This window comes from Sinocyclocheilus anshuiensis, unplaced genomic scaffold, assembly GCF_001515605.1.
Source record: "Sinocyclocheilus anshuiensis isolate Anshui unplaced genomic scaffold, SAMN03320099.WGS_v1.1 scaffold3, whole genome shotgun sequence".
Lineage (NCBI taxonomy): Eukaryota > Metazoa > Chordata > Actinopteri > Cypriniformes > Cyprinidae > Sinocyclocheilus > Sinocyclocheilus anshuiensis.
Window position 1 is genome coordinate 843,533 of NW_015548205.1, and position 22,509 is coordinate 866,041.

Sequence of the window (22,509 nt, forward strand, 5' to 3'; positions counted from 1 at the left end):
GGAAAAAAAAACAAACATATGGGAAGCTTTTTTTCCATCACAGGATAGAGAAAAAAAGAAAAAAAAAAAGTTTTTTTTTCACAATTCTGCCTTTTTTCCTCACAGTTCTGAGTTTGAGTTTATATCTCACAATGTTGACTTTCCTTCTCGCAATTTTGACTTGAGATACATTATAAAGTCAGAATTGCAAGATATAAACTATGAATTGCAAACTCACACTTCCAAGGAAAAAAGAACGAAAAAAACTGAATTGCGAGATATCTTCAATTCTGAGAGGTGGGAATTATGAGATTTAAAACTCGCAATCACCTCTTTTTTTTTTTGCACAAAATTGTGAAAATGGAAACTCAGAATTGTGATAAAAAAGAATTGTGCGATATCAACTTAGAATTGTGAGGGGGAAAAAAGTCAGACTTGCGGGAAAGAAAAAAAAAAAGAATTGTGAGATGTGAATTTAGAATAAAAAAAAAAGAATTGCGAGATTAAAAAAAGTCACAATTACCGTTTTCATTTTTTTTTATCCCACAGATAAAAACGAAAGAAAACAAGCTTCCATAGATACATATTCCAGACTTGACAATAACCGCTTTACGTCTTTCTTTGGACAACGGTGCTTAGTTTTGTTTGTTTGTACCTAAAGGAAAGATATGCATACTAAAATCTTATAATTCAATAAAATCATATATTTTAAAAGAACTACACAAATGCATGCATTGAGCTTTATGTCACTGGAGAGCAATGTACAACAGACCAGTATGCCGTATACAAACTATCATACAATATAACTGCATAAATGTATAACAATATCATTTTATAGATGAGCTTCAATAGAATATTGTGAATATTAGCTTCAACATAGAAACAATCAGCTTTAATCACCTTACACGTGTATATGTGACACTGTAAGACTGGTTTACATTCATGTCTCCATTCAATGCAGAGAAAATGCCCCAAAAAAAAGTCAAGAGAAATGAAATGCATTTATTGCACTGAAGTCCTGTTTTGTTGAACACCAGCTCACTTAAAGTTACGTGTTTGCTGGCGTTTACTGTCAAGACATGAACTCCGAGGCTGATGTCATGATGAAATGCATTTTATGGGAGTTTATTACTGAGAACTTGATGCTTTAGATGGTTAGAAACTAACCAGATGAAGCCAATCAACTGCAGATGTGTCCACCTGTTATGAGCGCCGAGAAGAAATCATGCAGGAAGAAAGACAAATCAGTTTTTGTCACTCCACAGAAAGACCACCGCGTCCATCGCTGGAGAGCCAAGACAGCCAACTTTCTGTCTTCCAAAGATAGCAGCTGTCTAAAGCTTACAGAGTGTCTTTTTCGCCAGCCACTTTCTTCATAATGCCCCGTATGCTGTGCACGTCCGGCCAAACGAGCCTTTTCACAGCACTGCATGTGTCACAAGTGGAGTCCAGTGGAGTGCGGGGAATATCGGGAAGAAAGAGCAATACAAAAATATGTTTTTCATTGTCCAAGAATTTGCTGTGAGCAGAGAAAAGTAAAGGAGGAAGGAAATCCTTGTGTTTTTCCATTGCATTGTGCTACATTGGAGACTGTACATGTTCACAGTGCACGCGACTCAGAGCCCATCCTCTGAGAGGCCGAGAGGAGAGGTGGATTGTGGGTAATGGAGTCTGTCAGTGGTGGTGATTCCCTATACTGATGCCCTATGAGGGCCGAACTGAAGACAGCCATCTTCTCAAATCTAAGTTAGAGTTAAACAACAAAATTAAACACTTTAAGAGCAACAATTCTGTAACAAAACAATATATATATATATACTGCAAAATACACTACTGTTCAAAATTTGGGGCTCAAATTATATTTATTTATTTAAGAAATTAAAATTTCTATTTAGTAAGGATGCATTAAATTTATCAAAATTGACAGTAAAGACATTTATAATGTTATAAAATATATCTGTCAAATAAATGCTGTTCTTTTGATTTAGCATGGTTTTCACAAAAATATTTAGCAGCACAACAGTTTTCCCACATTGATAATAATCGGCATATTATTATGATTTCTGAAGGATCATGTGACACTGAAGACAGGAGTAATGATGCTGGAAATTCAGCTTTGATCACAGAAATAAATTATATTTTACAATATACTCACATATAAATCAGTTATTTTAAGATGTAATAATATTTCACAATATTACTGTTTTTACTGTATTTTTGATCAAATAAATACAGTTTTAATGAGCATAAGAAACTTCTTTCAAAAACATCACAAAATCTTACTGACCCCAAACGGTAGTGTATTTTGTTGTATATTTTGTATTTGCTTTGAACGAGATATTTTATATTGTCCTAAAACTTCTGTTTAAATAATAATAATAATAATAATAAATAATAATATTAAATTCATGTAAAAAATAGAACAAAAATTAAAACAGTTCATGCAAAAATATACATTTTATAATAATTTATCCACCCTCATGTCTTTTGAAACATGAATACTGTTTTCTTTTTAATAAAAACAAAAACTAAACTAAATAAATAACAGCATACATATTTGGAATGACACGAGTGTGAGTAAATAATGACAATTTTTTGAACATTTCCATTCAACTATTAATTATTACATCATGTGGGAGAGTTAGGAAGATCACAGGCTAATATAGAGCAGGCGTCTCATATAAATCATCGTGTTTACATCTTCACATTTTCCCACTTGAGCCACAAATTCAGGTCTACAGATGAATCAAAAGTCACAAAGTTCAAAGCGAACAGATGCTGTTTATGTCTATGTCTTCAGGTTTTTGCTAGACTAATTTACAACATTCAAAGCTCATATAAAGTAGACTAGAAGCTAGCTATTACTTTAAATGGATCATGTGCTATAAAGCAGAGTATTTGTCCTAATCAATAACGGCGAATGGACATTTGTAGCCTCACGGTGTTTGTATGACCAAACACTGCAGCTAAATATGATCGTCACTCCTCTTTCGAGAGCATCTGTACTCACATACGACCTCATTCATACATCAGCAAAACCAATTTACGTCAACCATAGATAAAAGCATTCCTATGTAACATTTCCATGCCAATCACTAAGCTCCGCCCCCTTAGTTAACGTTACTAACTCAAACGAACATAATGGTCCATTTCTACATGCGTTCACTATGATAATGTGAACTCTTTAGCTGCTATCAGCATTAACATGACATACAATTTATATTTTAATCACTTAATGTTAAGTTATTTGTGTTATTATAAAAATAGGTGTCTATTTTGAACAACTTGGCTGAGGTAGGATGCTAGTGAAATAGAAACAGAGGGATTTGTCTTGACTCGTTTGTAAATTACTGTCTCCACAGACGTGTCTTGCAGCAGTACTGCGGTCTCTCTGCAAACCACATTAAACTACGGTACAGAAAGAGTGTGCTATTTAAAAGCAGTGACACAACAACAACATAAACAACACATTCGCCTGTTGACGATAGTTTACAAACAATAAAACATCTCAAGTCGCTAATATTACTCAGAATTATCGGATTAAGCTGTTTCTTGCTCATAGCCGCAAGATGCCAAAACATTTCTTATGTCTAGCATCAGGAGTTCAAGAGTGACTATTATATTCCATACACACCGAAACATTAATTTTTTGGATTCACTTCCACATTAATATGCTGTTCTCTCTCTCAAAATCTGCAGTGTGTATGTGACCTTTTGATGGTTTCCATTCAGGATGGACTTCCTTGAATCTAAGGTCTAGAAGTTTCAAGGAAGTCTAGAAGTCAGGTTGGTTTTGTTGACTGCATTTTTGACTGAGTTTGTTTTCTGTGCAGTAAAAATGGAGGACAGCCAACCAATGGTATATTCAAAGTATCAACATAGTAACCATAAATGGATCGGTTAGCATGCTTTCTATTTAAAAGACTGTTTAAACTGAGATGGGCCAATCGCCAAAACAGCAGACGGAGGGAATGTCAGAATGACGTCAGCTTACTTTAGATCGGTATGGACTTCATCTTCACCATGGAAGCCAGTTCTTGTTTCTTCACATTGTCCTGTTTTCTCTGTCTGACCCTATAAAGGGAACAATTAAGAGATCAAATAACAGATTGTCTCATGTCTCTGTCTAATTGTTGCAACCTGTTTGTATGGATTTAGTTATGAAATATAGATGTGTAAATAAAGCAGAATTACTACCATAGAAGTGTGATGATAGTTAATAACGCAGCCACCATGACCGCTGCAAACAGACCCAACAAAATCAACAGTCCGAGGCTTCCAGTCTGGTGTAACGATGAATCTGAAGCAAAAACAAAACACAAACTTAAACAAAATGAAACACAAAACAAAGCACGCACGCACACAACAACACACACACACACACACACACACACATACACCTAAAAAAACAAAAAACAAAAACAACAATACAAAACACAAACAAATAAATCAAAATAACAAAACAAAAGAAATAAACAAAAAACACAACACAAAAAAACAACAGTACAACACAAAACAGAACAAAACAAAACACAAATAATTAAAACAAATAAACAAAATAACAAAACAAAAGAAATAAACAAAAAACGACGTAACACAAACAAAACCAAAAAAACAAAATAGTACAACACAAAACACAAACAAATAAATCAAAATAACAAAACAAAATAAATAAACAAAACAACACATACAAATAAACAAAAGACAACAACACAAAATGCAAATAAAGAAAACACAAATAAACAAAGCACAAAAAGAGATAAAACAAAACAAAAACACAACATAATGCAAAAAAAAACAAACAATGAAACAATGCAAAACAACATAAAACAAAGCAACAAAACACAAAATGAAACGAGACAAAATAAAACAAAACAACGAAACAAGACAGAACAAAACAAAATGCAAAATGAAAAACACAACACAAAAAAATAAGATAAAAATAAAAATAAAGAAAATGAGATATATTATTTAGTGATTGTACTTTTTTGTAAATATTACTGTTATAGCATTTGAAAAACCAGTCAAAAAAAGAGAGCCTTGACAAAGAAATATAAATTAAAATAATAATAATATATCCATCTTTATTTACTTCCTAAGGTGATAAAAAGCTATTTCATTTGAATTGCTTTTTGGCCATTTTTTGTCATTTTTGCCATCTTTAGCATATAACGCTCAAGAAATGAAGACATTCCTGTGTGAGCAAAAGCTTTTATGCTCCAAGTTAGTCCAGGCAAAGGGTGGCTACTTCGAAAAGCTCAAACTCTTCTGATAATTTTATGGTCACTACATAATTTACCTTGACACATTTATCAAAAAAAAAAAAAAAAAAAAAAAAAAGAGTAAATTATACAAACTTCATTCCAGTCTTGAGCTGATAAATATGACTCTTGCAATCATACAGCGTGTTCACATTCTAGATGAGTGGTTATAAATACATGGCCTGGAAACAGTTAGCTAATGAAGAGCAGACTGAGTCATGCTGGTCTGCCACATGACTGCATTAGGGAAGACTGGCACGCTTTGATTGGTCAGAGCCAGATGATGGGGGAAAACTCCGCCCACCACAAACAAGCAGAAACCATCTGGATAACGTTTAGGGGGTGAAAAAACTCTGGCTAAGATCTTGAAAGCATCTGATATCGTGTGTTTAATCTGTGAATGCGTATAACGATCCCTGCCAAAACCTATGAGTGAAAAGATAAACTGTCAAACAGAGAAACAACGTTGCGGTTTTAACAAAATTCTCCGAATTCCTTCAACGTACGGTGTATCAAATCTAAACCAATTACCTGGAGACTTGTCTGTCGTCCTCACTGGAAATGAGTTGAAAAATGGAAAGCTAAAATCCACTGGTTCCTCTGTTGGCTCTTTCCAAGGCTCTAAAATTGCAAAACAAATATAATTATATATATTTATACTGCTTCTGAATTATTCATGACCAGCTCTGCTCAAAAGTCATGTCAGGTTTCCCCTTGACAATCCAAAGCTCATAATTTAATTTGCTTTCATGCAGTGGACAGCACTGAATGATAACCAGTGAGGACAAAACATTATTCTGCTGCTACATTTTTTTTTTTTTTAATTATTGTACAGCAAGACTGATGTAAATAGACAGCTCCATTGTAGTGTATTGTGTGCTACTCAAACACAAAGCATGTTAAAAAATAAAGAAATAAATCTTCTGACCATGAATTGCCAACATCCAGATGATTATCTTCCTTTATTAGATTTATCAGATATCTGCCTTAGAACACAGTCCAATATCCCGAAGGACCATGCTAGCTGTGCACAATTTGATTTACGCCATTATGACATTAGCTATCTGAAGGATCTGATGGATGATGGGTCATATATAGTACATTAAAGCACTTCTCAAAAAAGATTGATACATTTTTTATCAATTTATTTGTGATTAGTTTTGTGGATCACGAGTTAATTAAACGCATTGGGCAGAAAGTCTGTTTTAAACATAATCAGTTAGCATATGGATGGTTGATTTCTCTAGACTGGTTTATTTTAAACTGCCTCATGGTGTGACAAATTATTTTAGAAATATTAGAATATTGGAATATTTAACACTTTAACATTTAATCTTTACAGTAAGGTTCTATTTGTTAGCATTAGTTAACATGAACTAAAAATACATCTAAAGCATTTATTCATTTTAGTTAATGTCAACATTTGCTAATTTACTAATTATTAATTATTAAAATCAAAAGTTGTATATGTTAATATTATTTATTAGACGTAGGCAAACTTTAAAAATGAATAGTTGTGTTTTATATAAACATTAACAAAGATTAGTAAATACTGCAACAAATGTATGGCTCATTGTTAATAATGTTAGTTAATGCATTAACTAAGGTTAACTAATGGAACCTTACTGAAATAATATTCCATCTAGTATCTCAACAGTCACACTTTAGTTTAGAGACAATTCTCGCTATTAACAAACTATTAACTTGACTTTTGCCACAGTAAACTCCTAATTTTCTGCTTATTAATAGTTAGTAAGGTAGTTGTTAAGTTTAGGTGTTGGGTGGATTAAGGGATCTAAAATATAGTCATGCAGAATGAGGCATTAATATGTGCTTTATAAGTACTAATAAACAGCCAATATGCTATTAATATGCATGCTAATAAACAACTAGTTAATAGTAAGTATTGGTCCCTAAACTAAAGTATTACCATCTAATAACTAATAAGAGCTCAATGCAAAAATGCATGCATAATAATTATAACACAAACTGAAAAATGTTGTCTAAGATTTCTACACATATAAACATAACTTTAAAAAAAATGATTTTCTATTTCTGGTCATTTCATGCCTGCCACTGGTGCATAACACTGACTGCATAATTAAATGACACTGGTTACGTTCGTCAGTGAGAGTTAATATGTGTGAGGTAAGTGTGTGAGTGTGTGTGTGTGTGTGTGTGTGTGTGTGTGTTCACTCACCGATCCACGGCTGGGCTTCTACCACATGACTCCATTCACTCCACTGGCTGTGGTTGATCAGGGCATCCTGAGCTCTGATCTGGATCTGATGCAGGCGACCCACTAGAGCGTCCATGATCTTTAGGCTTGTGTTCTCCTCTGTCTCCAGCTGAGGAAAGATCAACAGATGCATCCAATTAACAGAGGATATATATCAGGGCCGGACTGGGATGCAATTTCAGGCCGGGAAATCTCACAGTCATCCAGGCCACACAGAAAAAAAAGCCCAAAATTTTACCTTTTTGGTTACAACAGCTTGACACCTAGCAGTACACCATACATATTAGTACCTTAAGAGTAGTGATTCGTACCCTTAAGGTACTAATTTGTAGGCCTACCTATTAGGCGTAAAAAAGGAACAAATATGTCCTTTTAAGGGTCCTGTTCCAGTGACAAGCTGATGTACCCCAAAAGGTGCAATTGGCCCCTTTGGCCCCTTATTTCTCCCGGTGCTCCCGATGGTCAAATCATGCTAGATAACCAGACCATAAGGTCTTGGTTATGTCATCTTAAGTGATGCTATCATTCATGATTTTTTTTTAATCATCTAAATTTTATTTATTAATTTATTACAAAATAATTCGAATTATTATATTACAATTTTTCTATTATTCTATACAACTATTATATATTTTTTTCACCTGAGGTGTTATGCCAAAAATAAAATTAGTAACAAAAATGTTAATATATAATGTTTTTTTTATAAACATTTCCTATTATTATCAACGCTGAAAACAGTTGTGTTGCTTCATATTTTTGTGGATACATTTTTCAGTATTCTTTGATAAATAGAAAGATGAAAGAACGGTGTTTATTTGAAACAGAAATCTTTTGTAACATTATAAATGTCTTAACTGTCACTTTTGATCAATGTTATGTTTCCTTGCTGAATAAAAGCATTAATTTCTTTAAATCACAAACAAACACACACACACACACACACACACACACACACTTTTCTCTTTCGGAACACAACGTGACAGCAGTTTTGCCTGTTTTGGTTTTCATTCATTTTATTAAAGCAAAAACAAAAATGAGCATGGTTATAACTGGCTAGCTTCATCACTTGTCAGACAAAGCATAAACAACCCTTACAGTGGCGCAAACACACACACAAATGCACATACACTTGGACTATACCCCACACACACACACACAGAGCTCTGGAGACAGCAAACATCTGGTTGTCTGATGAAAGGCCAAGCAGCCTGGTGAAAGCAGATAAGATCAGCCTATGCAGAGATGACTATGGGGCTCTGAGATAAGACAACACTGTTTGTGTGTGTGTGTGTGTGTGTGTGCTGAGAGGGCTGGACTACAGGACTGTTTATTGAAGACTCATATGAAATGAGGGTTGTATGTCAGAATCAGAATCAGAATCAGAATGAGCTTTATTGCCAGGTATGTTTACACATACGAGGAATTTGTTTTCGTGACAGAAGCTTCCACAGTGTAACAGAATGACAGTGACAGAACAAAAAACACAGATAATAAAAAATAAAAAATAGAACAAGTAAATAAGGAATAAAAATATATAAATCGACAATTGTATGTGCAGGTATATTACAATGGACAGTTTTGTATGTACAGGTACTGTATATTATGTGCAAATTTTAGTTGAAAAATCCTTATTTGTCCGGGAGAGCAGAAGGAGTTCGTTAGCATGTTGGTTGCAAACCAAGAAAACAACCCTTTCCTCATACAATGAAAGTCCAAAGGGGTCCACAATGTGGTTTTGGACCACATTGCATTTCATTATATGGACAAACAATATTTTCTTTTAAGTTAAAAAAAAAGTCACAGAGGTTTGGAAGAATGTTGGTAACCCAACTGTTGTTAGTAGCCATTGACTTCCATAGTATTTTTTTTTTCGGTAGCCATAGACTTACTACTTCAATGGCTACTAGCAACTGTTGGGTTACCAACATTCTTCAAAATATCTTCTGCCACACACACACACACACACACACACACACACAAATCTAATATATAACTAATTATTGACACTAATTGCTTGTAAAAGGTTCTTACCATTGACCAGTAGTTGGAGCCGATCGGCCGGTAGCGCAGTAAGAAGGTTAATGGAAAAGCAGCCATGATTTCAACCGACCAGGATGAAGGCCAACTCCACTGCACCAGTAACTGAGTGGGCTGACCTTCCACCTGAAGAACTCGGACGTCCTCGGGAGGATCTGGCTTCACTGAAACCACAGAATTACAGACATCAATTCTTATTACATAAAACTGAAAAAAAAATGGAGAAAAAAAGAAAGATTATGGAACCAAATGCTACTCTAAAAGAGCTGAAGAAATCTTTAAGAAAGCTTTTCAACCCCCCTGAGTACTTGTTGAGGTGGGGAAGTGGACATGTGTAAAACATATTTCAAAACTCTATTATAATATAAATCAAAATATATGAAATGAATCAATGAATGTGCTAACGATATGAAGGCATATAATCTCACAGAGTTCATGAGGATCTATCTGGAGGATGGTGGAGTTGGATCCCAGCGGGTTGATTTCGGTGATGTTCACCAGGATCTTTGAGGTCCAGAACGGTGGGTTAGTAATCGTACACTCATTCACCCCAATGTGCTCCTGCTCGCAGGGCTCCACATCTCTGCCCTTAACACTGTAGAAGTCAAATCAAGTCAAGTTTATTTGTACAGCGCTTTTCACGATACAAATCATTGCAAAGCAACTTTACAGCAAATTAAGTTTCTACAATATTTAGTGGTAGCTTATCAGTGGTGACTGAAAACAGCAGAAGGAGATAGATAGATAAATAAATAACATATAACATAACATAACATAACATAACATAGCAACATAATTATTTGATCAAAAATACAGCAAACATAAAATTACAGTTTACATTTTAAAATAACTATTTTCTAAGTATATTTCTAAATGTAAAATATTTCAAAATAATTTATTCCTGTGATCAAAGCTGAATTTGCTTTACTTTTTCTTTAATTTTCTTTAATTTTCACATTACTCCAGTCTTCAGTGTCACATGATCCTTTAGAAATCATTCTGATATGCTGATTTGATGCTCAACAAACATTTCTAATTATTATCAATGTTGAAATATTTCAATATTTTTTTGTGAATATATTCAATTTTTTTTTTAGGATTCTTTGATGAATAAAAAAATTAACATGCTCAACAAGTGCATCATATTCAAACATTACAAATGTTTTTACTAAGACTTTTGACCAATTTAATATGTGTTTGCAGAATAAAAATATTAATTTCTCACTGTATAAAATCTTATTGACCCCCTCCCCCCAACTTTTGAACAGTATATATCAAAAGTTAAATAAAATACTAACACTTTACATTAAGGTTACATTTACATTATTTAACTATATTAGTTAACACAAACAATACTTAAACAGCATTTATTAATCTTAGTTAATGTTAAGTTAAAATTTTACTAATGCATTATTAACATTAAAGGTAACACTTTAGTTTAGGGACCAATTCTTACTATTAACTAGTTGTTTATTAGCATGCATATTACTAGCATACTGGCTGTTTATTAGTACTTATAAAGCACATATTAATGGCTTATTCTGCATGACCGTATTTTAGATCCATTAATTCAACCCATACCTAAACTTAGCAACTACCTTACTTACTATTAATAAGCAGCAAACTAGGAGTTTATTGAGGAAAAACTCTTAGTTAATAGTGAATATGTGTTCCCTATTCTAAAGTGTTACCACAAAGGTTAATAAATGCTGTCAAATATATTGTTCACTGTTAGTCCATGTTAGTTAATGCAATAACTAATGTTAACAAATGAGACCTTATAGTAAAGTGGTACGAATAAAATATAATTTTAATAGATAGATAGATGATAGATAGATTTTAATTTAATTTTAATATGATTATTATACACAAAACGAGATGAGACCGCACCTGTAGGAGGTTCTGTATAATGTGGGCAGGTGTGTTGTCTTAGTTTGTACCCAGGAGTAGTAGATTTTCATATGATTCGGCACACGACAAGACACTCTGACGAAATGAGGCAGATCTAAAAGAAGAAGAAGACAAAAAATATCTCATGAGCTAACTTTAGACACAATACACTTTATCTGTGAACATCCAAACAGACAGACTGCACAAGACGGCTGTTTAACTCAAGCGCTGCCTTCAAGAAGATGAGGGTCCGTAATACGGTAGACTAAACTTATACACACACTATAACCAGCAATCTCAACCCTTCCTATCAGGAAACTGTGGAGCTGTGATTCAAGGACTTCATGTTAGAGGAAGTGCCCTGAGTTAAACAGCAAGGGCGTACGACTGCACACTTTCTTCATCTCCCAGGGCACAAAGTGCTTCCTTTTTACTAGAACATTTCCACCGTTTCCAGCATTTCCAGCACCACTTCTGAGGCATCGAGCAATTATGAGACGTATATACAGTTACAGAGATACCAACATTTCAGTTGTCAATACCAATGTCAATGAGTGTCCTTCTTTAAAGCATGGCAAAAGTTTATAAAACATAATGATTTAAAACATACGTTAAAGTAAAAATTTGTATTTGATATTAGACACTCTTTCCCAAATAAGCACCATTTTAGAGGTCTCAAGCGCACATATGCACTTCTAGGATGTGATCCGAGATGAAGTTCGCAATGAGTCAAGAGCATGATTCAAAGTTTATCAGGTCCGTTATGTTTATGTTGCTACAACACTTTCATTTGTTTAAGCCAACAATGTTCTTAAGATGACGTTTTCAATCAGAAGCAATGGAACTTAGTCGTGGTAGATGCCATATTAAAGTTAAGAGGAATGAAAACGAGGCTGCGAGGGATAAACATATAGTCTGTTCAATTCGTCACACAGTGTTAGGGTTAGGAAGGAATGTCCTGATTCAATACAAATTGAGGTCAGTCAAGAGCATTTGTAGAAAAATGTTGATTGACACAGAAGATCATTTAGGTTTGCCCTTCATTTAAAAAAGGTGTAAAAAAAAAATAATAATAATAAAATAATAATAATAATAATAATAATAGTAATAATAATCATAATAATAATAATAATAATAATAATAATAATCATTAAGTAAACATAAGTAAATAAGCATTATTAAAAGCATAACTAAATAAATAAAAAAATCAAAAATAAAAGTATAAATAAAAATATAAATAAAATGATAGATAGATAAACAAACAAACCAACAAATAAATAAACAAATAAATAAATACATTTTTTTGGCTAAGTGATGGACACCAAGGCACAAGGTACAATAGTACATCGTCACACTTCATTTTAAGGTCCAATTCTCGCTATTAACAAACCATTAACTATGACTTTTGCTTCAATAAACTCCTAATTTGCTGCTTATTAATAGTAAGTAAGGTAGTTGTTAAGTTTAGGTATGGAGTTGGATTCAGGGATCTAAAATATAGTCATGCAGAGTAAGGCATTAAAATGTGCTTTATAAGTACTAATAAACAGCCAATATGCAAGTTATATGCATGCTAATAAAGAATGAATTAATAGTGAGTATCGGTCCCTCTACTAAAGTGTTACCAGTACATCTATTCATTGTGGCCTAGTTTTCATTAGCATTAAATTAAATATGGCATCTACTTTAAGGCGATTCTTTAAACCCTTATCCTCAAATATTTTATCAAATGAACCACATTGTGAGTCAAAACACAAAACAAGGGACTCTTGTATCGTTGAAGCTGACTTACGACCCAGGCGTAGTTTGATGGACTGCAGTAAAGTTCCTCGTTCATCATGGCAGCTGTAGTTGCCTTCCATCGAGTGTGTGGTGTTCAGTAGTGTAAGCGAGCCCTTGTGTGTTTGCCACGGCGGTACTGAGCTCCCATTGAACCGCCATTCCACCGGAGACCTGCGAACCCATCCACAACTCAAGAGTCAACAACAACCTTCACCTGCTTTCCTTGCAAACCTGCTCTAATCAAAGATAGGCCTACAAAATAACCGCAATCAACGCCAACTGGACCTGCGTATCCTGTTACTCATACATGTGTTGTGCAAATCTTATTTTTGGCACTGGGATTATCTTGGATAGTGTCTTTATTGGCAAGAAATATGCATTTATTTGAAACACAAGGCTTGCCAAAATCTGAGGCTGGGGAGTGAAGCCCCCCCCACCCACAGTGAATAGCCTCGATGTGTCCAAACCCTATATGGACTGGCCCTGTGCCCTTACAGAGGGTGGTTAAGCACATTATTATCACTCCTTACAGGAAAGCTTAGCTCTGGAGTCTAATGGAGCTCTAGCGAGGCTTAATATAGACTGGGAAACGTACCCGTCGTGAGCGCCTCCACATGTGAGTGTGACCCTGGAGCCCAGTCCACCGAACTGGACGTCTGAAACTGAAAGCAGGAGACATGTGAGCTGCTCTATTCCAGAAGTGACAAGAGACATCTCATCAAGGGATTATGTTATCAACCAGCCAGTGGTACATAAATAAAATATGTAAAATAAATAAAATACAAATATATAAGTATTAGGACAATCAAAGTTAACATGTTAAACACATGAAATGCATTTATTTATTTAGCCATTTACACATTTATACACGTATCGATTCATAATTTATGCACAACAAGTCTCAACTGAAATATCATCCAAGTGAAATATCACATTAACAGTGTATAAACATCATCTTCATCATCCTGTATAAACACCTTTACACATGTAAGATTGAGACCAAAAAGTGGTGGGGAAAGTGTGTTTATTTGATTTGTTGCTGTATTGCATGGCATGTTTGTTTCGGTGTAGTTTAAGTCCGAATTATGTTCAGATATGTATAATTACATGGTAATTATACAGTTTAAATATGCTTATTACACAGCTCTGTGGAATACTTGATTCTGATTGGTCAGTTGCGACATTCCGAGGTCTGTTCTCCCTCGATAACAAGCAGTAAAAACTAATAACACAGGCTCATCCGGGTAACTGAAGTCGGCGCTATACTGCCAGGAACAGTTTTTTTTCTTGGTGGAAACTTTGCGTTTGGTTAGCTAATAAAATATTAAAACTCGATTCAAAATTGTGTACAATTATTTAATTATGTCATCCTGGTATCGCGGACTCACTCTCTCGTTTCATACAAACGCAGCTGCTGCCATTTTGCTACGGTTTTGTACGCTGTAATGGATTATAAGATAACTAACAAACTGGTAAGATTTTAAAACATTTTCGTCTTAAATCTTTTATCGCCATATTTATTTATGTGGTGAAACGATGTGTAACTGCACCGTATCCCTTAAATGTCTGTCTAGTTTGAACTTGCCGCTTACTCGCAACTGCTGTGTTCACGGAAACTTTGTGTTCAAATATTTCAACTCAAATCAATATTTTGTGTCTAATTATTTACTTATGAGGCAAGCAGCCATGTAATAAGCGGGATAATGTACATCTAGCCGGTTGTTATCGCTGAATAACCCCCATTCAGGGTGATCCAGTCGGGGGTTATTCTGCGATAACAACCGACTGGATGAACATTATCCCTTACATATACTGCAAAGACTGACATACATGCAGACTAATAAAGATATATATTTTTTCATTTAAAAAGAAACTAAATGTGCTACAAAATACTACAAAAAAAAAAACATATCCATTAAATAATGAACTAACATCTCTAAATACAATATATTGTAATTTCTTAAATATAAAATATTATCAATTTATATGATGAATTGCATACATATTTTTGTGGAAAATTACTTCAATCAAAAACCGTAAAGATTGCAAACTTTTGAATGGTTGTGTATATTTATGTGTATTTGTATTTTTGTTTTCATCAACATTTTAATTGCTTTTCATAGTTTTAGTTTTATTATGAATGATTTAAATAATAATAGCTCATAAGTGTGATTGTTTTTCTACTTTTCCAAACATTCTTTATTTTATTTCTTTTTTTTTTTTGTAGTATTTATTATGATTATTATTGTATTATGATTATGTATTTATTTATTTATTTTTATTGAATCTCTTGTGTCACATACGTGTGCAAAGCATCATGGGAGCGAAAAGTGTCCATCAGTTGTACCCTTCGAAATCCTTCATTCCAAAAGAGCTCTTTGAAGTGACCAGCTTTCAGCACTTCGCTGCATCCATGATTGTTCTCACTAAAAAGTGCCCTTAAGAGGCAAATTGATCCCATTTGGAACGCAGTGAAAATCTGTGGTTGGTGACATCAAAAGACAGTCAGGCCTGTTCTTGGTCAGAATGAGTTGAAAAGTAGGCCAGACTTTGTGCTGATATTTAATAGTCAGGCTGAGACTATAATGCAATTATTTTGCAATGGGAGCTTGACTGTATTTCAACGACTTTAAATTATATACAGCTTGACAAGCACCAGTTGTTAAGAGTTAAGAGTTGCTTCCTCAAAAACTGCACTGCTTCATCCGTTCATCATTATAAGGCTTGCAGTGATTCTATAGCAAGAATCAAGGTGTTTACGTTAATGTGCTTTTCTGCCTAGTCAGATTTCAGTATTTATATCAGACATTTACTGCCAAGAGTTAAACAAAGAGCAAACACACACACGCACAAGGTCTCACACACACTGCGAGTGGAGTCGATCCAGTGCCCAGGGTCTAACTGCGCTCAAGAAACGCTCATGCTCAATGTCGGCTTTCAGGAAATTCTGGCAAAAGCATTTTATTTGAAATCCCACCACATTTCTCAAATTTCTCCCTCTCTCGCCAGCGAAATCTCAGCCATAACACACACAGACCAGAGCTGCATGCATTAATTGAGCAATCCATATGCGGGGCAATGGAGAACTGGGGACTTTAAACAGAGATGTTTATTGTTCCACAAAACAAAGCCATGGCTATGTTCCTGGTCTGGATTAAAATCTAATTGTCACATGATAAAACTTCATGCTATCTGCTCTAGTTGTTCTGTATAATATCATCCTGCTTTGTCAACAAAGAAATGCTACAAAGACTTGTGACGAGGTCCATATGCTGGAATGCAAATCCAAATACTAACAGCAACAACATTTGAATGCTAACGTGGTTTTATGCTATCGGTTTACTGTAGTTTTGGTCAAATAAATGCAGTCTTGGTGAGCAGAAGAGACTTTTCCCAAAAAATGTTCAAAAATCTGATGAAACAGGCATTATACCAAAGCCTTTAGGGACTTTGGTTAAACTTTTGAAACCACACATTATTATTATTTCTGTGTTACAAACCTTTTAACAACAGAATAACTGGGATAAAAGTTTATAGTTTGATGTCTACGGTAGCAAAATAGAGTAAAATTAACTTTTTGAAAGCCTTTTTTACACTTGTATGTGTTGTATAGTTTATCTCTGTACGCCTGTAGCTGGCAACAAAGTATTTGTCACTAAATCATTAATTCAAGAGATTTATTCACAAACGCTGATTCATCCAACAAGGAAACAAGTCTTTATGAATGAGACATTGACTCATTCATTAAAATGATTCTTTAATTATTTTGTTCAAATTAATATGTTTTTGGTGGAACCTCTATAAATTACATGTTATTTTGCTTAGCCTGTTTTGTTTTCTTCAGATCCGTGGGAGAATCGTGATCTCAATTTTAATTTGGGGCCATTTCTTCCAAGGAGGCAAGGGAGGCGGTGCCTTCTCAAAAAACTGGATGAGAAAATAATAAATAGTAATTAACTAAAACTATGCAAATCTTACAAAATATGAGATTAAAAAGCGGCTCCCCTGAGAGTGAATGGGGGAATGTTACATGAGGGGAGGCAATGCCTCTATCATGCTACGATTGGGTCATGCGATAAATCCTGCCTCTTGTTTGTTTTTGTATTTTGTTTTTGCACAAACATTTGCATTTTGGCTGTTCGTTTACACAACAAAGGTGTTTTGGCGGCCTGAAAATGGGTTTTGAAAACGGGTTTTAAAGTGCAAGTGTTTTGAAAACAATACCATTATCGTCTCTGTGTAAATGTGAATTTGTGAAAATGGTGATGTCGCCACCTACTGGCCTGGAATGAATAATACAGTGTTTTAGTTCTTTTTGTGGATCCATGTGAACAGGGGGTCGTTTTGACAACATTGTTGTCTGTAAGCAAAACTTTTCAAAGACACAAAGGAAAAACTCTGTTTTAGTACAATTGTTGTTGTGTCAACGTACCTTTAGTCACCGCTTTGTCACTTCAAAATAAAACTTGAAATAACATGATCTGTGGGGGTTTTAGTGATCAATCAGCTTGGTGAAATTAAAGGTACATCTCCATTTCTTTGACCAGTGTTTACCGAGCTTTGATGACTGATGACCTAAAAATAATTTGATTATTAAAACAAACAGCTGAACATCAGCTTACAAATAAGATATATTGTTTAAACTGCTACTGCTTTGAGCTCTTATTTTGGAATAAATGTGACCCGTGCTGGGAAAATGAGTGAGAATGCGCACGGGCTAATTTTGAGCTACAGGTAAAAAAAAGTGAAAAAAGTCGATTTTAGTTGATTTTGAGGTTTTCACAAAAATGAGTTCATTAAGCCCTCGTCTAGCAATCCCAATGCTCAAAATAATAATTTTAGATGTTTAATTACCTGTATTTGTATGTTTTCTGAGAGGAGTACCTTTTCTCCGCTCGTTTCTCGCGCTGACTGTTATCTGAAGCACGGACATAAAGGCGTTTCCGACTGTGTGCGATCTCGATAAATATACATATACTCAGAGTTACAGTATTTAAGTATTCACGCCAATATAATCTGTTATGTCTTAAGTAAACGTTTGGGGAACTGTTGGGGGAAAACATCTGATGTGTAACATTATATTAGATCCATGCATTACAGTTGGTCAATATAGGCCGTCCCATTAATGTTAATCTAACAATAAAAGAAAAGAGTGAATCACTCGCTGCTCTTGATTTAACTGCTTTTGTAGTTTTAATAATCAATTTATTTGTAATAAACACAGTAAAGGGATTTTTACATTTGGTTATTTGTTTTTGTTGAATTTTATTGTTTAGACATAAAATGAAAAAGGTAATGCACTATTTGTTTTTTTCTTATATTTGTTCTATATAAAAATAGCTACAGTATATTGTGATTATTAATATAGTAATTATTATTAAGAAAAGAAGTGGAGGAAAAGTTGGAGTGAAGCAACGTTGTGGAGCAACGTTGCAGGGGATTTTGCTTTGGAACCTTCAGAAAACTTTAACTCGATTTTTCTCAGAATTGACTTTGCTGACTCTTATCGACTTCATGGGTGTGTTTTGGGTGTAACGTGCAATAAACCAATCAGAGTCTCATCTCCCATTCCGTTTAAAAGCCAGTTGTGCTCACGCCATGGCGGATTCGCTATTTACATGGCGGAATTTACAAGCGCAAAGACAGAACGCATCTCCAGAGAGGAAATAAACCATTTACGGGGCACAATAATAATCTTTCACATTGTAATCCTTTCATTTTGAATATTTGGCATGTTTGTGTGCTGCTGCGCATCCCTGTGTGTGTAATAAGCAGAGTGTACAGGCATTGTTCACCTGCCTATAGGCGCATATTATTAATGTGCTCTTTAATTAACAAAAAAAAATTAATTGCACCATTGACTTTAGACCAGGTCTCAGTTGGTCATAAGTGCAGTCTATTTCAGTTGCCTCAAAATAGCAATGTGCCAACAATGCGCCTGAACACACCTCGTTTTCAGACCAGCACGCCCATGGGCGCACAAATGGGTGCAAATTAATTTGCTATTTAAACAATGTGGCACAGGACATGAAAATGATAACTGCATCGGGCTGAAACTAGCAAAAAACACGACTATGCGACTTGAAAATCTGATGAGATACTTTTTTTTTCCTGGTATGGATTAAAATGAAGCTTGCACATGCTAAACCTTTTAGCTATCTGGTGTAGTTGCATTGCATATTTTCATCCTGCTTTGTCTAAACAAAGACATGCTACAGAGACTTTGACAAGTTCCATATGCTGAAACACAAATCCAAATACTAGCAACAACAACATTGCTAACGTGGCCAGCTATCCTGAAGCACTTTGGCCCAAATAAAAACAGACCGTACCTTCATTGGTCCATATCTCTGACTGGACGTGGTCAGAGAAGAGTATGATGATTCCAGTGACTATTAGATCGCCAAGGCATGACACTAAACCGGGCATCTGTAAGGGAGAATAAAACAAGAGTAACTCAAGGGGAAGTCCCATTTAAAGAGTTAATGAGTATCATTCTGTGTAAACGGTCCACCTGCTTAGCAACCAGCCAGGTTGTGAAACAACATAATTCACTGCTCTAATTTGGATATAGGCAAACAAGACACCATGGGAATACGTGCGTGACCGTTGGATATTTCCGTACACACAGCACAGAGAATCAACATCTCCACAAACCGGTGTTCCCATGAATGATTTTAACAGCACTGCTGAAGTCTGGGAAGGTTTGCAAGTCCATCCACATTCATTAACTGTTGAGGATATTCTGGGGTATGACGTCAAATGAAAAAGATCTGCTATCTGAAATATGGTTAGGGGAGCCTTGTATCAACAAACTGTAAACATTTTAAACAAATTCAGTAACTGACAGGATACATCTGTCATACAGTGGGTATAGAAAAGAATCCCCCCCCCCCCCTTAAAATAATCACATTTTGTTGCTTTGCAGCCTGAAATGAATACGGTCACAGTTTTTGTTTTGTCCAGCTGTTTTCTTTACTCAGTGCAACTTATAACATCCAAGTGAAATATATAACACCAACATGTCAGAAAAATAAATAAATAAAAAATAAAACAGAATCACTGAGTGGGAAAAAGGATCAGCCCCTTGTGTCAGTATTTTGTTGAACCACCTTTTACTTTAATTACAGCTTTTAGTCTGTTGGGATAAGTATCTGTCTCTACTAACTTTGCACATCAAGACTGCAATATTTCCCACTCTTCTTTGCAGAACTGCTCAAGTTCATTTCAGTTTGATGGTGAGCGTTTGTGGACTGCAGTCTTCAAGACAGATTTTCAGTGGGGTTTTAGTCTGGGCTCTCTTTTCTGACATGTTGGAGTTATCTCTTTCACTTGGATGTTATAAGATGCACTGAGTAAATACAGCAGGATAAAACATTAAAAAAAAACCCTAACCCTAACAAAATGTGATTATTTTAAAGGGGGTGATTGTTTTGTATGCCCACTGTACGTGTGGCTGGAATTTGGCTAGCAGGCATCATTTTATGAGAAACGGATGCTTCTAAAGCCTGATGAAAAGCAAAGTAAATGCAGGAAACATCTTCACAATCCAAGACCCTAAGTCACTAAACCTCACAACAAGACTCGGGAGAGTTCATTAATGGTGGAAAAGTATTGCCAAATGTAAGTGATAAAATGAAAGTGAAAGTTATGAACATTAAATAACAAACAAATCTTTTTCCTCTTTTTTTTTAATACGCAAACCTCAAATTTCAACACTATATGGCATTAGAAAACAATAACAATTATAAATTAATTCATGCAATTTAATTAATGACTTTTTTTTTAATTGGGTAACACTTTATAATTAGGTTCCATTAATTATTATTAATTAATTAATTAATAATAATTATTATTCTAAGCCATTTATTAACATTAGTTAATGTTAATTTCAACATTTTCTAATGCATTATAATCAAAAGTTTTATCCATTAATATTACTTAATGGATCTAACATGAACAAATAATGAACAGTTGTATTTTTATTAACTACAAAAACAAAGATTAACAAATGCTGTAACAACTGTAGTGCTCATTGTTGCTCAGTAATGCATTTAATAATTACATTTAAGGTATTTTGTGTCTTTAATGTGGCATTTATCCATCTTATAAACATGTAAAATGTCATTGGCATAGCTCCATTCTGCCAAAAACATTACAGTGAAAAAGATCTTTAATGACAGAAATATTACACATCAGAAAAGAAAAAAAATAAACAAAACACTAAATAACGATGCTGAAATTTAAAGCAGAAATGTTTGATGTAAGAATTAAAATACAGTTACAGTACACATTGTTGCTCAATGTTCACTTCAATGCTTATTTTTACTTCAGAGCATCACCTTCCCATATTTAGCTTCAGACAGAACATAAATTTGTCAATGAAATCACATTGTCTCGATGACTCACACATAATGATGCATCAACTGCTGTCAGTCTGGACAAGTGATGTGCTAAAACCACAATGTGTGGTGATTTACACATAATCAAAACAAAGGGCAGCTTTTTATATTTTTGTATAGAAAATAATGTAATTTTTAAACTGCACAACTGTCACACTTTTGTGAAGGGAGGCACACAAAAACGAAGGTAATCCAAATAACATTTAATAGTAATCCAAGATGATGAAGATTCATACAAAACACAGGGTAACACAAGCAGCATACACAACTAATAACCGGCAGCTAACTGAACTGAAAGGGGAACTTAAGTAGTATGAGATAACGAGGGACAGACAGCTGAGGATGACAACTAATCAAACACAGGTGAACTGAATGAACTAATCAAAGGACGACAGAAACTAAATGAAAACACAAAAGAAGTCCATGACTGTGACAGTACCCCCCCCTCCTCCGGCCAGGCGTGACTTTGCGCAGTAAAAAAAACAAAAGAGGAGGGACGGAGGGGACTAAGAAGGAGGACAAAGGAGCGGAGTTGGGATGGTAACAGGGGATGGCGAAGGGCAGGCAGGAAGGCAGGCAAGTGGATGACCAAGGTGGCGACGACGGAGGGAGGAACCATGCCGGATCAGATGGAGGGAGGAGCCAGGATGGAGACAGGAGGAGCCAGGACAGATCAGACGGAGGGAGGGAGCCGATGGAGGGAGGAGCCATGGTGGAGGAATGGCTGATGACTCCAGGGGGCCGACCAACAGTGGCGGAGTAGGTGGGAGAGGAGCCCGGGGCGGAGACGGAGAGCCGACGAGCCAGGGCGACGGGAGGATCCGGAGGGCCAGGCGGAGCAGATGGCTCAGGCGACTGAGGCGTAGGTGGGGATCCGGAAGGCCGCGGTGGAGCAAGAGCGACAGCGGACCAAGGTGGA

General features: G+C 35.2%; 1 protein-coding gene across 3 annotated transcripts in view; it reads right to left on the bottom strand.

Annotated features, from left to right (window-relative positions):
- Positions 1-504: 504 nt before the first annotated feature.
- Positions 505-22,509, bottom strand: part of il11ra (interleukin 11 receptor subunit alpha) — a 57,815-nt gene continuing 35,810 nt past the window's right edge. Inside the window, exons 2-12 of one of the 3 annotated variants that reach the window (XM_016440238.1) lie at positions 19,521-19,617; positions 13,784-13,850; positions 13,199-13,359; positions 11,407-11,521; positions 9,945-10,111; positions 9,511-9,680; positions 7,441-7,588; positions 5,772-5,861; positions 4,177-4,279; positions 3,974-4,053; positions 505-1,721 (exon numbers count right to left, since the gene is read on the bottom strand). In XM_016440238.1, the coding sequence (XP_016295724.1) occupies positions 3,975-4,053; positions 4,177-4,279; positions 5,772-5,861; positions 7,441-7,588; positions 9,511-9,680; positions 9,945-10,111; positions 11,407-11,521; positions 13,199-13,359; positions 13,784-13,850; positions 19,521-19,617 (1,197 nt within the window). In that variant the 3' untranslated portion in view covers positions 505-1,721; position 3,974. Of the gene's footprint in view, positions 1,722-3,973; positions 4,054-4,176; positions 4,280-5,361; positions 5,657-5,771; positions 5,862-7,440; positions 7,589-9,510; positions 9,681-9,944; positions 10,112-11,406; positions 11,522-13,198; positions 13,360-13,783; positions 13,851-19,520; positions 19,618-22,509 lie in introns of those variants that run through there. The other 2 variants (XM_016440240.1, XM_016440239.1) reach the window with 2 other exon arrangements.